At 32.5% G+C, this 18682-nt stretch overlaps 2 protein-coding genes and 1 non-coding gene across 4 annotated transcripts; all 3 read right to left on the bottom strand.

The window, feature by feature from the left end:
* Positions 1–9492: 9492 nt before the first annotated feature.
* On the bottom strand, positions 9493–11333 carry LOC129315946 (uncharacterized). Of its 2 annotated transcripts, none has more exons than XM_054960122.1 (3): positions 11196–11333; positions 10169–10374; positions 9493–10004 (listed from the first exon to the last, which is right to left on the bottom strand). In XM_054960122.1, exons 1-3 carry the CDS (start codon positions 11208–11210, stop codon positions 9743–9745), a joined length of 483 nt encoding a protein of 160 aa, XP_054816097.1. In that variant the 5' UTR covers positions 11211–11333; the 3' UTR covers positions 9493–9742. The 2 variants fall into 2 exon arrangements, with proteins under 2 accessions (XP_054816097.1, XP_054816096.1); XM_054960121.1 differs by having other exon boundaries at positions 11121–11326.
* Positions 11334–12946: 1613 nt separating this feature from the next.
* Positions 12947–13020, bottom strand: TRNAT-AGU (transfer RNA threonine (anticodon AGU)). Its single transcript has one exon. It is a non-coding gene; the product is annotated as a tRNA-Thr (tRNA).
* A 1066-nt stretch (positions 13021–14086) lies between these two features.
* Positions 14087–18392, bottom strand: LOC129315265 (vicilin-like seed storage protein At2g18540). Its single transcript, XM_054958852.1, is given in 9 exon segments — positions 14087–14429; positions 14514–14585; positions 14695–14773; positions 15335–15448; positions 15719–15760; positions 15880–15929; positions 16310–16355; positions 17739–17812; positions 17815–18392. Coding segments are annotated over 9 exon segments (1011 nt in total). The 5' UTR covers positions 18301–18392; the 3' UTR covers positions 14087–14381.
* Between the last annotated feature and the right edge of the window lie 290 nt (positions 18393–18682).

Below are 18682 nucleotides of genomic sequence, written 5' to 3'. Positions count from 1 at the left end.
TAGAACAAGTTAGATAGCATCAGGTTGCCTTGCCCAAGTGATGGTTAAAAAAAAATCTATTAGTCAAATAAATTATAAATTAATTAATATAAAAAGAGGAGCATCTGAAAAAATTACAACAAACAATTATAAATTAATTAATATGCCACAAAATAAAAAAAATAAATCTACATGTAAAATGAAAGAAAGAGACATCATGAAAACTCAAACATGATAGAAATATCAATATAAACTTTAATAAAAATGATATATATATATATATATATATTAATGTACACACATTTTTTTATTAAAACTACAATTTTAATGAGAGGAGTCGAGGATTATTTGAATTTTTTTAGAAGCCCTCCCTCACTCCATTGACTAAATGCACATTTTAACATTAATATTATGTATATAAAAATAAAGATAATATATATTGTTCAGGCAAGGCAATATACCATGCTCATTGCCTGGCTGTAACCTAGCCCGAACATACCCAACCCTTTGGGCTGCTTTTTTTCTTCAAGTTAGGCTTCGTGAAATTTTAATTACGCTTGGCCGGGCATCCAAGCTACATGAATAGCTATATAAACTGAAATTTCATGCAAGCATTTTGTAGTGCATGTAAGCTTGAAATTTCAAAATGGTAAATATTTAAAGTTGAAGTTTTCGATGGTTTAAATAAATATATATAATAAATATTACAATTAGCTATAATTAATTATTGGCATACGTGCTCACACATGCTGAAAGAACATTTGCATATTTGCAAGATATTGCAGCGTGCAGGTTTGGCTAAGTACACTGCATTACAGATTGTTCTCATGAGAAACCAAATCGAACACCACAACCTAACAGAAATAATAATAAATAAACAATCTCGCTTCATTTTAAGTTTATAAATAACAATTAGGTTAAGAAATTTCTCGGAGAATGACCCTTTTTTTCATTAATTTGCAGGATAAACAAATCTGCAAAAACTAATTGAAGATCCCCTCGTTTTTATTTCATCTTCTATATTATGACATCACAAGATAAACAAAAATATTTATTATATTCGGACTCATCAAATCTAGACAAATGCCAAAAAAAAAAAAAACAAAAGAAAGAAAGACATGCAGCATGAGGATTTTTTGGAAGGCTTGGTAAAACCTTTTTTTTTTTTCCTGTAAGGATCAAAAGTTTAGATGTGTCCCTAGACAAGAACAAGTATTTATAAATTATTACTCTCTCTTATTCCTATTATAAGACATTTCTAATTATTTTATTAGAATTAGAGAGAAATGATTAAGTCATTAATTTTATCTAAAAATATAATAAATTTATGATTTTATCCAAATTTAGATGAAACTTGTTTAATTTGCATTATATTTTTTCTCATAATTTGTGATTTTAAATATTCCATATGGTCTTTGTTATAAGGTATTTTCTAACAAAAATTGATGGTCCTTAATATGAGGCACCTCATGGAGTATTAATTATATTTTTCAATATTACTCTTATGTATAATCATTGGTTATGAGAAAGAGTATCACGCAAATTTAAATTATTTTCATTCAAATATGGGTAAAATTGAAAGTTTATTTTTTGGTCAAATAAAGTTAATGACTTAACCACCTCTTCTTGATTTTGGTGAAGTAATTAGATATATTTTATAATAGAAACCGGACTAAGTATGAGTAGTATTGGAAAAAAAAAATAATTAATACTACATCAAACAACCTACTAAAATATCATTATTAATCAATTTTAAAATGTGTCTTTTAATGAGAAGAATGGGAGGGAGTATTTGATAGCTTTAATTTTGTGAATTAAAGGCTTGCTTTACAGCTCAAGGGCTATTGAAATTAAGAAGATCTAAGATGTCAAGGAGGTATATAGATTAAGAGGCGAGGGCATGTGAGCGTGTGGTGCCTCTATTATGAAGTTAAGCGAGAGAAGAGGACAAGGTTTCATTCATCAAGCAAAGCCTTGTTCATGGAAGCATGCATGTGCACTGTACTATCCCATCTCTTCCTTCCCATTCAATTTATAACTGAAAGACATACACATAAATGCTGGGGCTCCACTATTCACACGCTACTCAATTAGTTTTGCAACCCAAGAACCACCCCATTGATTATCCTTCATGACAACATTAATTTCAATTGTTTTTATTGGACACGTAATTAATTATCACTTTACTATCCATGTTTAGAACATAATGCATGGAGGCGTGTTGGAGTCCAGGCCCATATGGGCTTAATGGGACATGTTTGAGTCCAATTACGTGATTTAGAGTACTCATTCGCACTTCTTGCTCTTATATACTTACTCGGTTGTTCAATTGTTTGTCCAAAAACAAAAATTGCTGCTAAGTGCTAATGGCCCTAGGAGTGCATTTGAGAGTTAAAATTGAATGGAAAAAAATAATTATTAATATAATAAAATGGAGTGGAGCATAGTGAAACAGAATAAAACAAAATTTTTCATTGTCTGGGAGTTGTATGATAGGAAGGAGCAGTCTTACATGACCATTGTTTGAGGGTTATTATAAATTAGATGGAACGAAATGAATTAAAACTTTTTTCTTTCAATATCACACATGACAAAATTTAAAGAAAATAATAATGCTCATTAAATAATTATAATATTTGTCCAACAAAAAAATTAATAATAAATTAAAATTAATGATAAAAAATGCACCCAAAAATTTAAAATAAAAAGAGAAAGCAAGTATCAAAGCTACTTAAACAAACAAGCTTCTTGCACAAGAGGAAAACGTAGTAGCTTTGTAGTATTGAAAGGGGAGAGAGAGAGATGGTAGAAGCAAGAGAAATATGGAGGGAGGTGAAAGAGATGATTGAAAGATAAAAATAACAAATGAGATTTTTTTTATTAGGGTAGGAGGCTAGGGATAATTTTTTAAATGAAATAATTATATTTTGCCACTCCATCATTAGCCTCCCAATTTGGGGAACACAAAAATTGAGTTATGAATGGTAAAGGAGAGTTTTACAGGCCCTTTCTTGTCATTTCATCACTCTTCGAAAAAAAAACTCATAAAGAATGGCTAAAAGCTTCATATTGTGGCCTTCAAAATTTAACACAAACATAATACTCCTCTAATCCTATTTATTGGGCAAAGAGAACAAAATTAATTTCGGTCCTATTTATAGAACACTTCATTATTTTCTATGTTCATATTTACATTTTCGTCCTTATTAAATGTTAGAAAAAATGATTAAAAATTATTTTTTGTCCTTATTATAAATAGAAATAAAAATTTATTAAATTTTAAGATAGAATTAATGATGTTTAATATCTTTCTTTATTTTGGTGAAATATGCTAGAATTACTTATAAATAAGATCAGATTGAGTAGTATTACAAATATGAATATAACATCAGTCCCTAGATGTATCTTGTACGCTTAGCAATTTTGTATTTGAACCCCAACAAATCATGGGGGACTTTAATGCCTATTGGGCCCTAATTGATAAATATGGTGGTACTCATGCAAATTCTGTGTCAACGCAACACTTTGGCTAAATGTATGCATAGTCTTTAGATGATGGAAATTGAGACAGTAGGAGAGAAATTCACTTGGGAGAAGCTCCCCTTAAAGGAGTAGATTGACTGGGGCTTTGCAAATTATCAATAGCACATTAAATTCACGAAACTCAAAATTCATCATCTCCTTAAGTTTGGCTTTGACCATGTACCTCTCTTCCTTTAGACTAATGACTCTCAAGCTATAGTCTATTTCGAGTCCAAGCTAGTTAGTTGCTCGAAGAGGACTCCACGGATATTATTAAAAAAAAGGCTAGGCTAATTCTGATTGGAGTAATAATGTCGAAAGGTTTCAAGAAGAGGCTGCAAGGTGGAATAGGAACAATACTCCTTATAAAAAGTGGGGACTTATTAGAAGGTTAGAAGGATTGGAATGATCCAAAAGCAAGAAAAATAGTCGACACCTTTCAAAAGGAGAAGCTGATTTTTGGATGGAATATAATAAAAATATTTCTTAGGAAGAATTGTTGTGGTTCCAGAAGTCTAGATCCAATTGGTTGAAGTGGGGTGATTGTAATAATAAACTCTACCATGCCTTTACCAAAATGAGGAGGAAAAGAAATTAGATTGATTCACTGAAAAATTCAGAAGGAGAGTGGATTGACAACCAAGAGGAGCTGAGGAAGATAGCCATGGATTTCTTTGTTAAATTATTTAAATAGATCCCCTTTCTAGCATTACCCATAGTTCCTACCCCCAATTAAGTTTTGAAGAGAGGCAATTTCTACATGGGGAGGTAATAGAAGAAGAGATTAAAGATGCAGTGTTTGATACAGGAGCTATGAAAGCTTTAGGTCTTGATGAGATTCAAGCCTTTCTCCATTAGCAATAGTGGCATTTGTTAGGTGAGGATATTATTCATTTAGTGAATTTTTTTTTGAATTTTTTTTTTTCAAAAATTCCTCAAAGGTATGGAAGCTCAATGGTATAATATGAGATAAAATATAATTAAGTTTAATTTAGGATATTAATGTTATCCAATAGGAATATTTAAATAAGGATATTAATCCATTAGATTAGCTTTGATTATTTATTTTATTGTTATCTTATATATTAGTATTTTTAAAATTATATTTAGATTTAGGATTTGAAATTTGAATTTGAATTATTATTATTTTATTATTTTAGAGCTCTATAAGTAGAGCTAAATTTTTTTATTTGTATACAGTTTTTAAGTATTATTAAATAAGAGTTTTGGCCCCCTCCTTCATTCTCTCTTCCTCCTCTTTCTCTTATTTATCTTTCCTTTTCCGTTTTACATTAATTTGGTACCAGAGCTAGGTTTCCATTACACTATTGTTGCCAATCTCACTTGTAAAGTATAACTTTTCCATTAAAATTTAAATGTCTAAATAAGGTATAATGAACTCACTTTTCAACAATATTGATTGAAATGCCTTCATCATCTTTCACAAGTTTGTTCACTATTAGATCTTGAAAGTTTGCAATTTCTTCATATGTTTGCAGTATTTTAAGTAATTTTTCATTTTTTTTATTGATCTAGATTTTTGTATTTCAAAAAAAAAAGAAGAAAAAAAAGAGAAAAGTAAAAAAGAAAGAAGAAAAGAAAAAAAATTGTTATGATGCTTAGTTGCCAACATGAGCTACATAATATAAACATATTTAGATTATCAATATGAATATGTTAATCTACCATAATATGCTTAACAATGAAAGAATTATGCTCAACGATACATATCTAATGAATATCAACAATAGCATGCCTATCCATCGCAAGATACTTATTGGAAAAAGAGCTATTGGTATAGTTAAAAAGAGCAACAGTATGAGCACATAACCAGTCAATAATATGAGCATACTTATTGTGATAATTATGAGCGTCGTTATCTCCAATTGGAGTATGCTAATCATAAGCAATATGAGTACGAAGACTAATACCGGCATGAGTCCATTAGGCAACAATAATATAAGCATCTTAATAGACATCAACATGATTATGTTTATCAATGTAAGAATGGTACCTGTTGCTGTTATTAATATGTTGACTTTTAGGAGGGCATAGACCAAATTATAGTTCAACTGGATCGCTTTTAGCAAGAATAAAATTGTTAGTTTGACAAGCTTATAAGGGATTGTGGTAAAATTAAGAAGGCAACATATGAGATTAAGAGGATGATCAATCAATTGACGAAACAAATGGAAGAACAAGCATCAAGCGAACCAACAATGGTAGAAGCTCCTTCCTTGCTAGTAGAAGATTCTCTGAACAATGATTAAGTTGTCCATTATACACCAGTACAAGTGGCTCCTTCTCAAATTGTTTCTAGCAAGAATCAATCTCATCATGCTATAACTATTCCTTGTCTGCATGTTGCATTTCCCAAAGTCACTCCATTACTTGATGGTTAAATCTAACAATACTCTATCCATTAGAAAGGTTTTCCAAAGATTTTGCATGGTCAAATTATTTACTCTTGCCAAAGTTTGTTCTTTTGTTACCTAACTTGTTAGATGAAATTTCTAAATACTCACCTATATCAAGTTGCTTACCCTTACTAGAGCTTTCTTTTTCAATATCTCACTTGTTAGAAAAGGTTTTTAGATTTGAGCACTCTGCTAAAATTTATCCCACCCTTTTCTTCCCAAATTTGTGCTTTAATTTTAACTTGTCAGGAGTTGAGTTTTTCAAGCGGGGGAGAAATGGTGTAATATGGGATAAAATATAATTAAGTTTAATTTAAGATATTAGGGTTATCTAATAGGGATATTTAAATAAGGATATTGATCCATTAGATTAGCTTTGATTATTTATTTTATTGTTATCTTAGATATTAGTATATTTAAGATTATATTTAGATTTAGGATTTGAGATTTGAATTTAAATTATTGTTATTATTATTTTATAATTTTATTATTTTAAAGTTCTATAAGTAGAGCTAGGCTTTCCATTTATATACAGCTTTTGAATATTATTGAATAAGAGTTTCTAAGAGTTTTGGCCCCCTCCTTCTTTCTCTCTTCCTCCTCTTTCTCTTATTTATCTTCCCCTCTCAATTTTACATCACTCAACCAAACTCATCGAGCTTTAATTTCGCTGAAGGAAAAACTTAAATGTATGAGCGAGTTTAGACTTATGTCCCTTTGCAATGTGAGTTATAAAGTTATTTTTAAGGTGTCGACCAACTGAATCAAGAAAATGATTAGTAGATTAGTTGGGCACCACCAGAGTAGTTTCATTAAGGGAAGACAAGGTAGTGACAATGTACTTATTACCTAAGAAGTTATGCACTTCATGAGATACATTAAGTCAGAAAATGGGTTGTTTGCTATAAAGGTGGATTTTGAGAAAGCTTATGATTGTCTAGAGTGGAGTTTTGTGAAGAACTATTTAAAAGATGCGGGTTTTGAAGGTAAAATAATTGACCTCATCCATTCTTGCATGGAAAGTGCTACAACGAGAATTTTACGAAATGGGAACCCTATTGAAGAATTTAAACCTTTAAGAGGAATTAGATAGGGGCCCGTCCCTATCTTTTTATTCTTTGTAGAGAAAAACTCAGCCATATGATTAAAGATGAGATACTTATAGACAATTGGAAGCCAATTAAATTGACAAAGAATGGGCCTCCAGTCTCCCACCTCTTTTTTTGCAAGTGACCTATTCCCATTTGGTGAAGCCAATATTGATCAAGTTGAAGTCATTAATAACTGCCTTGAGAGATTTTGTAAAGTTTCGAGATAGATGGTAAGTTAGAGTAAGATCAAAATATGTTTTTCCAAATATGTTCACATTTCTATAGCACTGAAGCTAAGTAAACAAATGGGAGTAGGCCTCACTGGCGATCTAGGTAGGTGTATCTTGGCATTTTTTTCACTTTATAATTGAGCTTCTTACTTGAATTTCAAACCTATTTTGGGCAAAGTGAAAAGCAACCTCATAAGATGGAAAGGTAAGCTTTTTAATTTTGTTGGTAGATTTGTGCTTGTTAAATTTGTTCACACTACCATGCCAAATTATCATTTGCAAACTATGCCCCTTTCTAGAAAGCTAGTATAGGATGTTGAAAAAGAAAGTAACTCTTTTTTGTGGGGAAGTTATGAGAATGAGAGGAAAATACACCTTGTATCTTGGGACATCATTAAAAACAAAAAGGAGACAAGTGGCTTAGGAGTTGAGGATTTTTAGACCCAAAATCAAGAGTTCATCTTGAAAATGGGTTGGAATTTGTTATCTAATACTGATGCTTTGTGGTTGAAAGCACTTCGGTCTAAATATGAGTGTGGTGATAGTGCACTCCCATTAATTACTAAGAGGAAGTATTCTTTTAAGACTTGGAAGAGTATTGTGAAGGTTTGGGATAGATTCTTAAAAGGTCTAGACTAGCATTGCATTCCAGGGGAATTATTTAAATTCTAGTTTGACAAATGGTCTGTTATGAACAAACCCTTAATGGCCCTTTGGTTGATATTGTTTCTACTATTGAACACTTCATCACCCTAGTGATACGTGGGACATGTAGTATATGGTGAATTAGCTTAGTTTCTCCACTATTAGGTTAATCACTAACACTAGCCCACTAAGTGTCATGAGAGGGATCAAAAATTTGTGAGGAAGCCATCCACTGATGGCTCTTTTAACATTAAGTCTGCCTATGATCTTCTTTTTACAGGTACTAGTATTGTTAGAGGCAAACTCTAGACCAAGATTTGGAGATGGAACACTTTAGAAAAAATGAAAATTTTTCTTTGGCTATTAGGTAGAAACAAACTTCACACAACAAAAATAAGGGAGAAAAGAGGCTCAGGGCATTCTAATTACTACGTATTTGGATGCGATGAGGAAGAGACAATGATGCACATTGTTCAAGATTGAAAAATTGCCCAAGATGCTTGGTGTAAGATTGTAAAACTAGATTATTAGAGCTGCTTCATGCAACAACAATGCTTGGAATGGATCAGATGGAATTCAATAAATGACCCTGGATGTGATTATGCAAATAAGGTATCTTCGTTGACAACCTTTACATGTTTATGTTGGGAACTATGGACAACTGGATGTGTAAGTCTATTTGAAGATGAAGAACCTATCTTGCAGATGGATTCTAGGAAGTATATTATAAAGGCTGTCATGGATTCTAATATGCTTAAGAATTTTACCGTACATAAAACACCCTACAAATGGCACCCTTTGGATAAGGGTTCCATCAGACTTGATATGGATGGTTTTGTTAATGCTAATGGTCTAGCTACTTGTGGCAGAAGAGCAGTTAACGAAGATGGTAACTAGATCTTCAGATTTTGCTGTAATTTAGGAAAGCTACCACTTATTATTGTAGAGATTATGAGGATTACTAGAGGACTTTATCTTTGCTGGTCAAAAGGGTTTAGGTATATTGAAGTTTACTTTGATTGTGTTGAAGCAATCAACCTTATCACTCACAGACATAGTGTTGATCACCCTTTCCTAAATATTATTTGTAATGCATGTAATTTAATTAATAGGGACTGGTTGGTTAGTATTAATTTTGTTCACAAGGATGTTTTTATTAGTGCCCACTCCTTAGTGAAGTAAGCCCATTCTACTAAGAGTGTCTTCTACATCTTTGATTACCCACCACCTTAATTACCTAAAAGGGGTGAATGATGAATGATTTAGCTCTCTTTAGTTTGTTGACTTTGATGTAATTCTGATTATGATTGCATTTCAGTTTGATCAAAAAAAACCAAAAACCAAGTCAACTCACCCTTTGCAATACGTAGAATCTCTCCGCAATATTCCTGTGATCTCTGTGATATCCGGCAAACCAGGTTGAGCTAGCATGGAATAAAGTGTTTATTAAAAGTAAAATTATTAAAATATTTATTAGGAATAATTCCATTAATATATATTTGCCCCTACTACCTTCTCTCTCCATACATACATACATACATACATACATACATACATACATACATACATATATATAAATATAGTATATGCTTGTACAGGGAATGAATATTGAAGAACAAATTTCTCTTATGTGGCATAGAAGGAAAACATATGTAAGAGAGGTACAAAGGCCCTCAGAAGCCAAAAATAACAACAACAATAACAACGATAATTGACAACATAAGAATACAAGCCTTTTCAAGTACACCAGCTAAACTAAAACCCTCAACACAGCTGACTTTTGGAATCGAATAAACAAATATCGCAGAGTCTAAAATCCAGAAAGGGTGTCATCTCTATTGCTGTATCCATAATGAGCTTACTTGTAGGTTCCCATACCCACACCAGTCTCTCGGCCAGCATAAGGCTGGAAGCTGTCCCTGGCCTTTGAATAGCTGATATAATAGAACTCAGAGACTAAGGCAGTGAGGAAAATGAAAGCAGCACCTGCAGCGAAAACTCCCTTTCGAAGTGTTGCGCAAGAAATCGGGTCGATGTCCGAGAAAGTCTTGTACCTTGTGTGATATGCATTCCTAACTGATCCTGCCAACAAGCATATCTCCGCTATGAAGAAACACAACCTGAGACAGAGTTGCAAAAGAAGAACAATCAGTTCGATACAACAAAAAGTAGCAGAAAACATTAGATAACTCATGTGAACAAGTCTGAATTTTCTAAATTAAATTTGATTGAGACATGAGATGAGTACTAGTATTCCTAATTTTCGTGAAGAAAGATCATATACCAGCAGATTAAGAAAAGGATAATTGCACAGGCCCTTGAACCTCCGGGGCTCAGAGGCTTCCCACAACAGAAGCAACGGCTTGCCACCATTATGAAGATTTGGCTAATCAGAAGGAACAGAAAAGCACCCGCACCAAAACCAGTTGCTATGTCAGAATCATAGCGACAGTAATCATAATTGTAATCCTGGTCATGAACGACCTTGGCCTGCCGACAAACACGAAAAGAAAGAAGAGAAAAATATCATTGTACTGAAAGCTAAGAAACTCAATCAATGACATGCCAGACATAGTATCACATTAATCTGTTTATCCGGAATAGTTGAGGTCACCATCACGATTTACGGCATCACAAGCATTGAGTGCAACATTTAAGAAACTAGATCTTTGGCTTCAATGACGCTGTAAGAATGAACCAATTTCGTGCACAAGCATACAAATCCCCAGAGACAGAGAGTAAAGAAAAGACACGTGACGTTTTACATCACAGAGCATTTCCTTTTCCTCTAGGGTACAAAAGCGTTTCTTCTAGAATACAGGCGGATACACACACAGACACAGACATGAACAAATCTGAAGGACTAGAAGCATGAAGAAAATTCTGGAGATCTATATGTAACTGTGGTCAAAGAAATCATATTTCATCGAGAACTGAGAGTTAACGCACAAATAGATGACAGATTCTTGGAAGCGTCTACTCAACCACACTACGTTCCCAACATCAAATTTCCCCTCATCTAATCAATACGAAAGAGAGAAGATTCGGGATGAAGTTTCCTCGATTTCCTTCTACATTTTTCTCGGCAATCAAGCAAAACAGTCCATACTATTTTACAAACCCAGGAAAAAAAATCATCAATGAAAATGGACCCAGATTTTTATTTCGAAGGGAGAAAGAAACGAATCAGGCAGGGAAGAAAAAAGGAAGAAAGCAGCGTGATCAAAATATGTCACCTTGCTTCTTCTCTGCTCAGCTGCCACAGCAAGCCCAAAAGCAATCAAGTCAAAGACGAAGACTATGATGATTACCAGCTTGGAAGCCATGGATGTGATTGCAGATTCAGATCCCCACAGATCTAGCTTTCCTCCAGCGTCAAATACTATAAGAAGATTAGATAAACACCGACACTCACTAAAAAATCTGCTTCAAGTCACTGTAAATGATAATGCAAAATAAGCGCTGAGCTGTAAACAATATCAATAAATAAACCACTTAAAGGACAAATTTATAACAGGTCAGTTTCAAAAATTGTGGGCTGAATATAGATTCTCTGTTTTATTGGTTTCTTTTTTTATCCTAATTCTTTGGTTTGTTTTATTTTTCTTCTTTTTCTTCTTTTCTTTTTCTCAACCTTTGGTTTGTTTCCTGATCACGTTTAATGTATTTTAAGGCCCTTTGTAAAAAAAAAAAGTATTTTAATGCCTTAACCCCGATCAATTTTTGTTTAAAAAAAAAAAAAACAACTATGACCATGAGACGTGACATTGAGAAAATAATAGTCACATAAAACTTATTTAAAAAAAAAACTTAAAACCTAAAAAGACAGACATGACACATGAGCTACCTCGTCGGCTGATGAGAATGTGATGAAATAAAATAGATGTTAGAATTATTTTTTTAAAAAAATAATACATGCAGTGTATATAATATGTGCTTATTTTTTTTAAAATAAACTATTGAGTGTGTGTGTGTCAATAAACATATTGTTTGTAAATTATGAATTATAATATAATACGACTTAATTATCGGGCCTTTAAAGAAAGCATAGGAAATATGTATGATTCATGTAAAAATACTTGTGCAAAAATATCGCATCCTATTAAGTATTTTAGTTATTTTCTAAAAGAAAAAATATTAATTATCACAAAGCTAATTTCAGGTAAACAAACTATCACAAACTAAAATAATTACCTCATATAAATTACAAATGAATGAATAACATTCCCGTGAAAGTTTTTTAATTATACTTAATGTGCTTAATAATTTATTTCTCATTTTTTACAATATGAATGCGCGTATATTTTTTTACATAGTTTGTTGAAATTGTATAGTTTTATAATTACAGAACCGTGCGTTAAAGTAAATGAAGATTAAAATATATTTTATGTAAATTTAAGATAAATAAATGTTTTTTGTAAATTATATATTCTAAAATGCTGGTCAAAAAAATTATATCTTTTATATCTTATTTGTTACATACTCTCTCCGTTAAAAAATATAAAGTATTTTTTTAAAAAATTTAAATATTAAAAAATGTAAGGTATTTTTAATCTTTTGAAGTATAATCATTGCTTTTTTGTTAAAAAAAATATCTTTATAGATAATGATTTTATATTTATTATAGAGTATTTAATAAGGGTAAATATAAAAAGATAAAATTAGTTTAAAAATAAATAATTAATTTATTGAAAGATAAAATTTGATTAAAAATACCTTATATTTTTTTAATAAAAGGAGTATATAATTTAAAAATTTTTAATTAAAGATGTGAAATTTATTATATTTCAGGGAGGAAGCACAATTATTGTAAAATGTACACTTAAAGGCTAACCTGGAGATTTCCCCGCCTTGCTGGGTGACGAGTACAGGAGAAGACCATAAGAGCTGGGGCAGGTACAACTGCTCCTAAACGTTGTTGGAGAATTGATGATTTGATGGGGAGGAATGGATGAGCAATGAGAGTTGAGTAATGAGGAAAATATTCAATCAGATTCGGCACTTGAGGTAAACCAAACATCAACATGTTTATCGAAAATGAAAACACGAAAGAACAAACAAGTGCTTTCATTGAGAGTCGAACTCAAGACCTCCCGCTTACTAAACGGGTGCTCTAACCAACTGAGCTATGAAAGCCAGACGCCAATGAGCTTCTCAGATTCATATAAATCTATCTTTCCTTTTACAGAACTTCGTTGGGAGCTTCATTTTTTTTTTTTTAAATTTTGAAGTGTCTAAAGTTTAAAGATTCAGGGAAAATGATAATAATTTTTTTTTTGAATTATATAAATAATAATCTAATTTTTTAAAATGTTACAATTCTACTAAAGTTTCGTGTCAACAAATTTTAAAATAAAAAAAATCATTTCATTCTTATTGAAAGTAACAAGTTTCAATTATAATTTAAAAAAATATAAAAATTAAATAAGAAATTATAATTTATCAAATATAATTTCTGTTTTAAAATAACAAACCTCAATCATAATTTTATTTAAGAAATAACAAGTTTTGTTTTACAAATTGTAAGAGTTAAACAAAAAATCATCATTTATTAAGTATAATTTTTATTATTAAAAAATAAGTTTTTAAAATAATAAATCTCAATCATAATTTTTTATTTTAAAAATAAATTTTTATTCAAAAAAATTATAAAAATTGAGCAAAAAATCACAATTTATTAATAAAAATAAAATAATATTTTTAATTTAAAATTTATTAATACAAAAATTCTTAAAAACTTTAATAAAATTATAATATTTTAAGAGATAAATTATTATTTATATAATTTAAAAAAATTTTATTATCATTTTTTAAAAAGATTCAAGTTAATTTTAAATACCAAAAAAAAAATTCAGTACAAGAGTTCTATTTACAACTGTGAAGAAAAATATGCACGTTTTTAACTTTTAAGATTTTTATTTTTAATTTTTCTGCAATTTACCACAGAAGTTTGCATTCACAGTTTTGGTAAAAATATATAACAAACTTTTTAAAAACAACACTTAAGAGTTAGTGCCTTTCAAGGAAAGTCGATATTATAAATCTTGGGTCTCACTAAATATTATCCGCTTGAAATTACCAGGGGAAAAGGGATTAACCATTGATTCGACTAGGGATTTATAGTGAGCAATGAACTTGCTTAATTTCACTTCTCGTTGGGAGGCCCTGATGTGTCAACCAACGTAACGCAACTTCAACCATGTGAAATGCAAAAATCTAAATCATGTGAAATAGAAATTAGCATGGCTTTGATCGCAGGCCCAGCTGAGTCACGGTGCCCTGCCTACCATCAAACCATTACACTGAAATTACAGCTCATCTTTTCCCCCATTGAAATTACAACTCATCTGTTGATATAAATATAACACATCCTCAACGGATGCAATTACCAAAACCGAATGATCCAAAAGAGCCATCATTTTGAAAATTCTAGTAATACTCATGACCGTCACCCTATCATCTAATCCTTTGATTCCAAGTACATGATTCAATTACTATCACATGGCAGCATCAGGGTCCAATCTTCTCTGAATAGCAGCAGCAGCCTACAGTGAAAATAATTGCAGTTGAGAAGGCAGCCTCTGATAGACTGAACAAGCTTCAAATAGAATTTAGGCTGTACTCCTTACCTCAAAATTTCCAAGCTTGTACTGGTAAGCCATCTCCTCCCTGAGTTGAGCTTGCTCTTTCATTGCCTGTGCCTGTAATTTATGGCACACGAAATTTTGAAAAATGACTTAGCCAAGAATCAACAAAGGGACTAGAATAGCTATAAGAAATCAGCTTAGAGGCAATTTCGTGAAAACAAACCATTCCACTCTGCATGGAGCGCTTTAATGCTAGCACTTGTTCTTCCTTGTGCTTTTCACGTGCTTGCTGTAATTCTAGCCTGCAAGTGCAATGAAATCGATTATTAAAGCCAAGAATCAAGCAAAGAAATTAGGTTCGACAGAGACAACCTTGGTGGGTGCCAAAAGGAACTGTTTTACAGGGCATGGGAACTAACATTTAAGGGGTCTTGTTTGTTAGTTCATAACTTGCATGCACATAGGCGTGCAAAACCAAAACCATTCACAACTTATTACCCAGGCCCCACTATAGAATGGGGCCTAGTCTATATATAATTAGTTGGCACACAGTCACACATACCATGCACATCAATGACATCCTTGAAATGTCTCATCCGCTATTGAGACGAAAATTTCAAGACATTCAATAGATGGTAGGATTATGTAAATGAAAAGCAATTGATCAGCATAAAAAAATCGAGAATGAATTAGAGAAGCTAGTTTACTAGTCAATTGTTATGACTTGACTAGTAACCTAGCTCCTATAATTGTTGCTTTCTTCAGCAGATAGATCAAAATAACATATATCTTGGAAAAAAAGATCCCAACAACAGAACCACTTCAAATCAAAATTAATAAAAAAAATATTCCCAAAAACATACCTTCGTTGCTCTTCATCATTAAAAACAGTACGTTCTGCAGCTGCAACCTTCTTAAAACCCCTTTTCATCTCTTTTTCCATTTGACGCCTGTGATAAGCATCCAGGTTGTAGTACCTGCCATACAGAAATTGGAGCATTCATCAACCCTAAAAATGTATAAACAAGTTTACGATATTGAAATCTTAAATCCATTTATGCACTGTACAGCATGCACCTTCCATTTTTTTAAAAGTTTTTTTGGCCAGAGTTTACATTGATCAATACAAAAAATTTCAGAGGACCCAAGAAATTCACAGGCAAGAGCTATAGGTGAATAAAAGGGAGCACAAAATTATGCAAAAATCAATTTGAATACGCAGAAATAATGATGGTAAAGATCTATACTTTTTTGAGGGGAAGGTAGCAGTGTTGTGGTCCTCCATGAACCTGCACATCAGAAATTGAAAAGAAAACAACAATTAAGAAATCAGCTTAACATTGTACGGAATGTTAGAACTGGCACGTGCATACAAAATGAAACAATAAGCAAATTAAAGTGCTGTTACTCTTTGAACATCTGCTTTTCCTCCCAGTTAGAAAGGCTCTCCAGATTAACCTGTTAAGGAACACCAGCAATCATAACAAAGTCAGATATTCCACATGAACATGACACAAGTGTAAATTACAAAAACAAAAGAATGGCAAAAGACTTATTGCAATTGATTTAAAGGGAAAAGCAAGAAATTGTACAACAACCATAAAAGAAATGTAATCTAATTTGCTAAGATGTACAATTTTCATCACCATCACCATCATTGAAACAATAACAATATTTCAAGTGACGAATATGGAAAAGCTTTTCATCTGATAATGTTAACAAGTAAACATTTTTTTAATTTCTTACAGAATGGACAAAGGACCACAAATAACAAACAGGAAGAGGAAATATCACATTTGTCATGCAGAGTTAAAAAACAAAGTAAACAAAATAAACACCTGCTTTACTTCAGCCAGCCATGCAGTGAACTCTGGTCGTTTGTTCCTGTAATATTCAGAAAATCAACCAGAGAACAGGTGAGAATCTCAATTCACAGAAATAACAGCTACAATTTCTATTTATTAATGATTCGACATGAAAACTTGTCAGATAATTTACTTCATTCAAACATCTTCAACTTGGTCAATCTAAACAATCTTGTGATAAGCATTGGTAACTGATGCTATGAAATGAGAGTATAAGCAAATCAAAGCTTCTTCACAAGCAAATATATAGCAGCACCTTACAATCCAGTCAAAACGTTCATAATCAGTAGGTTACAGCTTGAATTATATCAGCAATAGGCTATTTTTTCCTATCCATAAAAGCTTGTAAGAAGTCCATTAAGTAACAAAGATGAAAACATCAAAGAAGGAGCCAGACTGTATGATTGAAGCCATGAACCCTTTCAACAATGAAGCCAGTTGACAAAAACCACTCTTTCCTCCTCAATCTAAGCCCCACGTCAAATAAATAGAAAGAGATGACCAACATTCTCTCGCGAAGAACCAACACCTATCTTCATCTCTCAAGGTCAAGGATCCAAACATGTGGCAAACAGCAATTCGAATGATCCAACAAATTCCAAAACGCAATTAGTTAAACCAGAAATCGCAATCAGGAGAGTTTAGCTGACAACCTTCCTTCTGTAACTCCTCTCCAATAATAATGGCATAATTGTAGTCAATATTTTTAGTATTAATGATACGCTGTCTTTTAAACAGGTTGACAACTTTCTCTCAAGCATCACATATGATTGAAAAGAATCTTTTTAGGGTAAGCTTGAACCTTTTAGCAGTTGTTTCTATAATTCTATTCTGTAATCTATGCACACCCTCTTCTCTTTCATCCAAAGCCTAAAAGAACAATTCTGAAGCATAAGTAAACCTTTTTCTTATTTGGAAGATCCTAACTAAGCAATATTACAGTTAGTTAGCACTTAACTCATATACTTGAATTTCAGTACTGGTCTAATTATTATCTCTAAATCAGTCTGATAAAACCTACTGTTCTTCTCTAACTTTAAATGAAATATGTGAAAATTGGGAAAAGAAAAGTCAAGAGACAATTTGGAAACTTTTGAAGTTCATTCATTAAAAAATTCAACCAAAATCAACAAACATTAAGGGTCCCAGCCTCACGCAGTCACAAATAACTCAAATATATAACCCTAAGAAAAAAATCAGAGAACAACTTCTAAAGTGGTTTTGATCTCATCCTTGAAACAATCAAGCAATCTCCCTGACCACATACAGCCTTGCAAGTCCCAACAAAAACAGACATAAGAAATCAGATGATATATACATCCCATGCATTTCAAAAAAAAAAAAAAAAACATTTGCTTCAGAGACTTTACGCCTAGAAAAGAGAAAAATCTTGATCACTTACCACATATCAGTTTCTCGGATAACACCATACTTTCCCCATGAATTCGTGACTGCACCCTTTTCCCCCTTTCTTTCTTTTCCTTCTTCCTTTTCCTCTTCTCTTTCTTCCGTTTATCCTCTTTCTCCTTCTTCCGCCTCAACCTTTCCTTCTCTTTCCTTCTTCTCTTCCTCTCCCTCTCTTCCTCCTTCTGTTTTCTCCTTCTTCTCTCCTTCCTCTTCCTCCTTTTTCTCTCTTCCTCACTCACAGACTCCTCAGAACGCAAGCTTCCCGACTCGGAATCCGAATACTCCGAATCAGACCCGGAATACTCGGACTCATCATCATCAGAGTCCGAACTGGAATCGGAATATTCATCGCTACTATAACGACTCCGTGATTTTCTCTTTCTCCTATCACTCTTCCTGTGCCTTCTGTCATGTTCTCCCTCCGAACCAGAACTTTCTCGCCCTTTCCTTCTCGAATCACTGTGCTTTCTCTCATTTTCCGAGTCTACATCCGAATCTTCTCGCTCTTTCCTAGATTTCCTCTTAAGCGGAACTTCGTCTTTGTCTTTCTCTGACATTTTGTTTTGGCTCCAAGCTTCAGGTGCCTGAGCGAGTCGAGAAACAGAACGGGTTGAGTGTCGATAACTCGGTTAAGATGAAGAGAGGAAGGAAAGATGAGCTCCTAACTAAGAAGTAGTGTCCTGGGACATGGACTTTGGGCTCAAAGCCCAACAAGTGAATGTTGCTGGCCGAAAAATAGTATCCGAATATTTTTGTATGAATTTAGGGTCAGAATATTGCTGTCCACACGGTAATAATGTTGCTTTGCGTATTTGTCCGAAATATATTATTCAAACCAGTGCAATGGAATTCGAAAAATAGGCCCATTACTTATGAATACTTCATTTTGGTATATATTTTAGCGCAAACATAATTTGAATCCTTACTATGTTTTGCCAT

The sequence above is a fragment of the Prosopis cineraria genome, unplaced genomic scaffold, assembly GCF_029017545.1.
Source record: "Prosopis cineraria cultivar Desert tree isolate PC_DT_omini unplaced genomic scaffold, ASM2901754v1 PC7, whole genome shotgun sequence".
Classification (NCBI taxonomy): domain Eukaryota; kingdom Viridiplantae; phylum Streptophyta; class Magnoliopsida; order Fabales; family Fabaceae; genus Prosopis; species Prosopis cineraria.
The sequence above is the reverse complement of the archived record's forward strand: the minus strand, read 5'-3'. Positions and strand labels throughout refer to the sequence as shown.

What these genes read in the sequence shown, in the direction of transcription:
- LOC129315946 (XM_054960121.1), bottom strand. Translation starts at nt 11,210, where the DNA reads ATGGCTTCCAAGCTGGTAATCATCATAGTCTTCGTCTTTGACTTGATT. An exon ending in CTGAGCAGAGAAGAAGCAAG is followed by an intron (nt 10,375 to 11,120) that starts GTGACATATTTT and finishes GTTTGTCGGCAG; the next exon opens with GCCAAGGTCGTTCATGACCA. An exon ending in ATCCTTTTCTTAATCTGCTG is followed by an intron (nt 10,005 to 10,168) that starts GTATATGATCTT and finishes ACTCTGTCTCAG; the next exon opens with GTTGTGTTTCTTCATAGCGG.